At 35.0% G+C, this 10,000-nt stretch overlaps 1 protein-coding gene across 7 annotated transcripts in view; it reads right to left on the reverse strand.

The window, feature by feature from the left end:
• The window catches only part of arhgef1a (Rho guanine nucleotide exchange factor (GEF) 1a), a 62,816-nt gene that overhangs the window by 49,584 nt on the left and 3,232 nt on the right, over positions 1 to 10,000 (reverse strand). For 5 of the 7 annotated variants that reach the window (XM_046843955.1, XM_046843953.1, XM_046843952.1 and 2 more), the window contains exon 1: positions 8,832 to 8,933. The exons of the other annotated variants lie outside the window; for them this stretch is intronic. In XM_046843955.1, coding sequence (XP_046699911.1) covers positions 8,832 to 8,918 — 87 coding nt within the window. In that variant the 5' untranslated portion in view covers positions 8,919 to 8,933. Of the gene's footprint in view, positions 1 to 8,831; positions 8,934 to 10,000 lie in introns of those variants that run through there. 7 annotated transcript variants of the gene reach the window in all.

The following is a 10,000-nucleotide window of genomic DNA, read 5'->3' on the forward strand; positions in this document are numbered from 1 at the left end:
CACAACAAGCACAATCATAATAACACTACACACTACACTATAGTACACAACAAACACGATAAAATAACACTACACACTACACTATAGTACACAACAAGCACAATCATAATAACACTACACACTACACTATAGTACACAACAAACACGATAATAATAACACTACACACTACACTATAGTACACAACAAGCACAATCATAATAACACTACACACTACACTATAGTACACAACAAGCACGATAATAATAACACTACACTACACTATAGTACACAACAAACATGATAATAATAACACTACACACTACACTATAGTACACAACAAACACTATAATAATAACACTACACACACACACTATAGTACACAACAAACCTGAGAATAATAATAACACTACACACTACACTATATACACAACAAACACATAATAATAACACTACACACTACACTATAGTACACAACAACACGATAATAATAATAACACACACTACACTATAGTACACAACAAGCACAATCATAATAATAACACTACACACTACACTACACTATAGTACACAACAAGCACGATAATAATAACACTACACACTACACTACACTACACTATATACACAACAAACATGATAATAACACTACACACTACACTATAGTACACAACAAACACGTATAATAATAACACTACACACTACACTATAGTACACAACAAACACAATAATAATAACACTACACACTACACTATAGTACACAACAAGCACAATCATAATAACACTACACACTACACTATAGTACACAACAAACACGATAATAATAACACTACACACTACACTATAGTACACAACAAGCACAATCATAATAACACTACACACTACACACTACACTATAGTACACAACAAACACGATAATAATAACACTACACACTACACTATCGTACACAACAAACCTGAGAATAATAACACTACACACTACACTATAGTACACAACAAACACGATAATAATAATAACACTACACACTACAATATAGTACACAACAAGCACAATCATAATAACACTACACACTACACTATAGTACACAACAAATACGATAATAATAACACTACACACTACACTATAGTACACAACAAACATAATAATAATAACACTACACTCTACACTATAGTACACAACAAATACGATAATAATAACACTACACACTACACTATAGTACACAACAAGCACAATCATAACACTACACACTACACTATATAGTACACAACAAACACGATAATAATAACACTACACACTACACTATAGGACACAACAAACACGATAATAATAACACTACACACTACACTATAGTACACAACAAGCACAATCATATTAACACTACACACTACACTATAGTACACAACAAACACGATAATAATAACACTACACACTACACTATAGTACACACAACAAATACGATAATAATAACACTACACACTACACTATAGTACACAACAAGCACAATCATAATAACACTACACACTACACTATAGTACACAACAAACTTGATAATAATAACACTACACACTACACTATAGTACACAACAAGCACAATCATAATAACACTACACTACACTACACTACACTATAGTAAACAACAAACACGATAATAATAACACTACACACTACACTATAGTACAACAAGCACAATCATAATAACACTACACACTACACTATAGTACACAACAAACACATAATAATAACACTACACACTACACTATAGTACACAACAAACAATAATAATAACACTACACACTACACTATAGTACACAACAAGCACAATCATAATAACACTACACACTACACACTATAGTACACAACAAACACGATAATAATAATAACACTACACACTACACTATAGTACACAACAAGCACAATCATAATAACACTACACACTACACTATAGTACACAACAAACACGATAATAATAACACTACACACTACACTATAGTACACAACAAACACGATAATAATAACACTACACACTACACTATAGTACAGAACAAGCACAATCATAATAACACTACACACTACACTATAGTAAACAACAAACACGATGATATTAATAACACTACACACTACACTATAGTACACAACAAACACGATAATAATAACTACACACTACACTACACTACACACTACACACTACAATATAGTACACAACAACACGATAATAATAATACTACACACTACACTATAGTACACAACAAGCACAATCATAATAACACTACACTATAGTACACAACAAACTTGATAATAATAACACACACACTACACTATAGTACAACAAGCACAATCATAATAACACTACACTACACTATATAACACTACACACTATAGTACACAACAAACACATAATAATAACACTACACACTACACTATAGTACACAACAAGCACAATCATAATAACACTACACACTACACTATAGTACACAACAAACACGATAATAATAATAACACTACACTATAGTACACAACAACACGATAATAATAACACTACACACTACATAGTACACAACAAGCACAATCATAATAACACTACACACTACACTATAGTACACAACAAACGATAATAATAATAACACTACACACTACATAGTACACAACAAGCACAATCATAATAACACTACACACTACACTATAGTACACAACAAACACGATAATAATAACACTACACACTACACTACACTATAGTACACAACAAACACGATAATAATAACACTACACACTACACTATAGTACACAACAAGCACAATCATAATAACACTACACACTACACTATAGTACACAACAAACACGATAATAATAATAACACTACACTACACTATAGTACACAACAAGCACAATCATAATAACACTACACACTACACTAGTACACAACAAACACGATAATAATAACACTACACACTACACTATAGTACACAACAAACCTGAGAATAATAATAACACACACTACACTATAGTACACAACAAATACGATAATAATAACACTACACACTACACTATAGTACACAACAAATACGATAATAATAACACTACACACTACACTATAGTACACAACAAGCACAATCATAACACTACACACTACACTATAGTACACAACAAACACGATAATAATAACACTACACACTACACTATAGGACACAACAAACACGATAATAATAACACTACACACTACACTATAGTACACAACAAGCACAATCATATTAACACTACACACTACACTATAGTACACAACAAACACGATAATAATAACACTACACACTACACTATAGTACACAACAAGCAAAATCATAATAACACTACACACTACACTATAGTACACAACAAGCACAATCATAATAACACTACACTACACACTACTATAGTACACAACAAACTTGATAATAATAACACTACACACTACACTATAGTACACAACAAGCACAATCATAACACTACACACTACACTATAGTACACACAACAAACACGATAATAATAACACTACACACTACACTATAGTACACAACAAGCACAATCATAATAACACTACACTACACTATATAGTACACAACAAACACGATAATAATAACACTACACACTACACTATAGTACACAACAAACACGATAATAATAACACTACACTACACTATATAGTACACAACAAGCACAATCATAATAACACTACACTACACTATATAGTACACAACAAACACGATAATAATAATAACACTACACACTACACTATAGTACACAACAAGCACAATCATAATAACACTACACACTACACTATAGTACACAACAAACACGATAATATTAACACTACACACTACACTATAGTACACAACAAACACGATAATAATAACACTACACACTACACTATAGTACACAACAAACACGATAATAATAACACTACACACTACACTATAGTACACAACAAGCACAATCATAATAACACTACACACTACACTATAGTACACAACAAACGATAATAATAATAACACTACACACTACACTATAGTACACAACAAGCACAATCATAATAACACTACACACTACACTATAGTACACAACAAACGATAATAATAATAACACTACACACTACACTATAGTACACAACAAGCACAATCATAATAACACTACACACTACACTATAGTACACAACAAACACGATAATAATAACACTACACACTACACTATAGTACACAACAAACACGATAATAATAACACTACACACTACACTATAGTACAGAACAAGCACAATCATAATAACACTACACACTACACTATAGTACACAACAAACACGATGATATTAATAACACTACACACTACACTATAGTACACAACAAACATGATAATAATAACACTACACACTACACTATAGTACACAACAAACACGATGATAACAATAACACTACACACTACACTATAGTACACAACAAGCACAATCATAACACTACACACTACACTATAGTACACAACAAACACATAATAATAACACTACACTACACTATAGTACACAACAAACACGATAATAATAACACTACACACTACACTATAGTACACAACAAGCACAATCATAATAACACTACACACTACACTATAGTACACAACAAACACGATAATAATAACACTACACACTACACTATAGTACACAACAAGCACGATAATAATAACACTACACACTACACTATAGTACACAACAAGCACAATCATAATAACACTACACACTACACTATAGTACACAACAAACACGATAATAATAACACTACACACTACACTATAGTACACAACAAGCACAATCATAATAACACTACACACTACACTATAGTACACAACAAACACGATAATAATAACACTACACACTACACTATAGTACACAACAAACGATAATAATAACACTACACACTACACTATAGTACACAACAAACGATAATAATAACACTACACACTACACTATAGTACACAACAAATACGATAATAATAACACTACACACTACACTATAGTACACAACAAACACGATAATAACACTACACACTACACTATAGTACACAACAAACACGATAATAATAACACTACACACTACACTATAGTACACAACAAGCACAATCATAATAACACTACACACTACATTATAGTACACAACAAACAATCATAATAACACTACACACTACACTATAGTACACAACAAGCAAAATCATAATAACACTACACACTACACTATAGTACACAACAAACACGATAACAATAACACTACACACACTACACTATAGTACACAACAAGCACAATCATAATAACACTACACACTACACTATAGTACACAACAAACACGATAATAATAACACTACACACTACACTATAGTACACAACAAACACGATAATAATAACACTACACACTACACTATAGTACACAACAAGCACAATCATAATAACACTACACACTACACTATAGTACACAACAAACACGATAATAATAATAACACACACACTACACTATAGTACACAACAAGCACGATAATAATAATACTACACACTACACTACACTATATAGTACACAACAAACACATAATAATAACACTACACACACACTATAGTACACAACAAACCTGAGAATAATAATAACACTACACACTACACTATAGTACACAACAAACACTATAATAATAACACTACACACTACACTATAGTACACAACAAACACGATAATAATAACACTACACACTACACTATAGTACACAACAAGCACAATCATAATAACACTACACACTACACTATAGTACACAACAAACACGATAATAATAATAACACTACACACTACACTATAGTACACAACAAGCACAATCATAATAACACTACACACTACACTATAGTACACAACAAACACGATAATAATAACACTACACACTACACTATAGTACACAACAAACCTGAGAATAATAATAACACTACACACTACACTATAGTACACAACAAATACGATAATAATAACACTACACTACACTATAGTACACAACAAATACGATAATAATAACACTACACACTACACTATAGTACACAACAAGCACAATCATAACACTACACACTACACTATAGTACACAACAAACACGATAATAATAACACTACACACTACACTATAGTACACAACAAGCACAATCATAATAACACTACACACTACACTATAGTACACACAACAAACACGATAATAATAACACTACACACTACACTATAGTACACAACAAACACGATAATAATAACACTACACACTACACTATAGTACACAACAAGCACAATCATAATAACACTACACACTACACTATAGTACACAACAAACACTACATTATACTACACACTAGTAGTCCCTCTAATAAACTCATTTCTAATCCTGTCCATCGTCGTCACTCCCAATAAACATCTCAACATCTTCAGCTCTGCTACCTTCAGCTCCACCTCCTGTCTTTTACTCAATGCCACTGTCTCTAAACCTACAACATCTCAGGTCTCACCACAGTCCTATACACTTTCCTTTCACTCTCACAGATACTCTTCTATCACAAATCACCCTGCTATCACTCTTCTCCACCCACTCCACACTGCCTGCACTCTTTTCTTCACTTCTCTAACACACTCTCCATTACTTTGCACTGTTGACCCCAGGAACCTGAACCTCCACCTTCTCCACCTCTTCTCCTGCAACCGCACCCTCCACTGCCCTCCCTCTCATTTACACACATGTACTCTGTCTTACTCCTACTGACTTTCATTCCCCTTCTCTCCAGGCTTTTCTCCACCTGCTCCCTACTCTCACCACAAATAACAATATCATCCACAAACATCATAGTCCACGAAGACTCCTGTCTGACCTCGTCCTTCAACCTGCCCATCACCACTGCAAACAGGAAAGGGCTCAGAGCCGATCCTTGATGCAGTCCAACCTCCACCTCAATCCAGTCTGTCGTTCCTACTGCACACTTCACTGCTGTCACACTGTCCTGATACATGTCCTGCACCACCCTCACCTTCTTCATTCCTCAGGCATCTTCTCACCTTCCACAATCCTATTGAACAATCTGGTTAAAAACTCCACCTTATCTCTCCTAAACATCTCCATGCTTCTACCAGTATGTCCTCTGGTCCAACCGACTTTCCACTCTTCATCCTCTTAATCACTGCTCTCACTTCCTCCTTAATAAATCTATCCACTTCCTTCTTTCCCATCTCCACACCATCCAACCTTCTCTCTCTAATTTTTCTCATTCATCAGCTTCCTTTCTATTTCCAGATGTTAAACCAAGTACCTTTCTAGCTGTCTCTCCTATCACTTTTGCAGTAGTTTTCCAATCACCCAACACCTCTTCACCACCACCGATCTCCTGTCTGACCTCTTCCCTGAATCTCACACTACAGTCTTCCTCCTTCAGTTTCCACCATCTTATTCTTCTTTCAGTCCTCACTCTCCTCCTCCTCTTCTTCACCTCCAAAACCATCCTACAGACCACCATCCAATGCTGTCTAGCTACACTGTCTCCCACCAACACCTTACAGTCTCCAATCTCCTTCAGGTAGCATCTCCTACATAGAACATAGTCCACATGAGTCCACCTCCCTCTCTCCCTTTACCAGTCATAGTGCCAACATTTAAAGTACCAAACCAAATCCTCCTCTCCTTCTCCTCCTTCGGCCACAACATTAAATTGCACTCCATAACAATAACACTACACACTACACTATATTGGACTACACTTTACACTACACACAACAGTTCATTACACTATATTAGAGTATACACTACACTACACAATTCAATATTCTACAGTACACAGTAAAACTTTAGTTCTCTTCATGTCTGTTTCATGTTTATAAGAGAAACCTTGTTTATATTTTCCACATTTCTCATATGATCAACATAAGAGCTATGCATGAGTACACCACCCTCACACACAGGCACAGGCATAGGCACAGGCACACACACACACACACACACACACACACACACACACACACACACACACACACACACACACACACACTTCAAAGCTATTATTTAAAGAGCAGCACAGTAATAAGTATGGGAGTATGGACACGTTTGCATGCAAACTTGCAAAGAGCACGACGTTTAATCACTCAGCAAACACACCGGTGATAAGCCTATTATTACCTCTACACACACACACACACACACACACACACACACACACACACACACACACACACACACACACACAAATAAATACCAATAGACATCAGTATACACATCACTACAGACTGATATACACCACTGTACATCAATATAAAGTAATATAAACAATAAACAGTGATCATTAATGATTATGAAACAAGCGTTACACTGAAATCATTAAGTGTATTAAAGTGAAATCTGCTCTAAACTGCTGTTCAATAAAACTGTCTTAATGACACAAAAATGTAATCGTTACCTCACCGTGCAGGCAGCCAACGTGTTTCTCCTCATAACACACACACACACACACACACCCACACTATCCTCAACTCTAACTAAACTCTTCATGCTTCTCTTTTCCTTCTCCTTTTTTAATCACTTTTAAATCGAATTCATCTCCTCTTTTCTTCCTGAAACATTTGCTCTTATTTCTTTTCTGTGCTTCCTCTCTCTCTCTGTCTCTCTCTCTCTCTCTTTCTTTCTTTCTATCTTTCTCTCTTTCCTTCCCTCTGAAAATTCCTAAAATCTCAGATGAGTTCCAAACAAAAAGGTTCAGATTTCCACACAGGAGCTATTGTTCATTGATGGAAACATGACCAGATCCTGTATCTGTAAATCAGTTGCTGTAAAATTGCAAAACAAAATAAAACATCTTACCAAGTTTCTTTCAACAAATACTGTTCTTACTCCATTCTTCTTACTCCTGTTTATCTCCTCCTTTCTTACTGCTTTCCCTCCCTCCATTCACAAGCCATTCATCACAACTCTGACGTAACTCTGACTGCACAGTCCCTCTCCCAAAGTGCAAACACTCTATGGAGGTGATGATGTGTCACTGTAAGACGCCAGCTCTGTGTGTGTGTGTGTGTGTGTGTGTGTGTGTGTGTGTGTGTGTGTGTGTGTGTTCTGGGTCAGTGAAGCCTGCAGGTGCATCATGAGGACATTGAAACTCAATTCATGACTCAAGCTATGTCCGTCTCCATAGAAACCGAATTAGCATTAAAAACAGAAGCACATGAACATCTTCTTAATGAAGGCTTCATGTTTAACTGCAGCTCCAGGACTCTACACCCTGCAGCTTACTAAAAATAAAATACAACAGTATTAAAGAAAACAAACAAAAACAACAACAAAAAGCTCCTGGTTTTCCTTCACTAACCAAATACCTTAACCCCGCCCATTCACTTTCTAGCAACTCACAACTCCGAGGATATTAAATACACGACCATTTTGTATTTCTCTGTAAAGCTTTTGAAAAGCGAATTGTCCAACTTTCACATCCTAAATCATTTCTCCAGCACTGCCTTTTCCTCTGAGCGAATTTGATTTCTGCTAAATTCATTAAAAAAGCCAAAAACTTTGTCTTTTTTGACTTGACAGTTTTCTTCCTGAGATTTGTGTAATCTGCTGTGTTCAAAGATGCTTTTCTTCTAAGATAACATCCCTCCATCCCAGGGTTTGATGATGAACATTTATTCAGAGTATTTATTCCTGAGCTGTGTGTGTGAGACGTGCATCAACACAAGGATCGGGTGATAATCAGTGGATTATAAACAAGTGTGTAAGCAGATATGTAAGAGTCACTGAGTGGAAGTCAATAAATCCACATGTGAGTGACGTGTAACTGCATATCAGTGGAGAAGTCAATCTTTAAAAGCTGACTTGCTTTTCTCCTTAATCAGAGTCTGTTTCTGTTTAAACTCCTGCAGCAATAAAATACTGAAGGGATTATTTACCTACATATAAGAACCGCAAGTATAACAGTATGTAACAACAGTAACACTACACTGTTACACATTACACCTACACATAGTGTATGCAGTCAC

The sequence above is a fragment of the Silurus meridionalis genome, chromosome 29, assembly GCF_014805685.1.
Source record: "Silurus meridionalis isolate SWU-2019-XX chromosome 29, ASM1480568v1, whole genome shotgun sequence".
NCBI lineage: Eukaryota > Metazoa > Chordata > Actinopteri > Siluriformes > Siluridae > Silurus > Silurus meridionalis.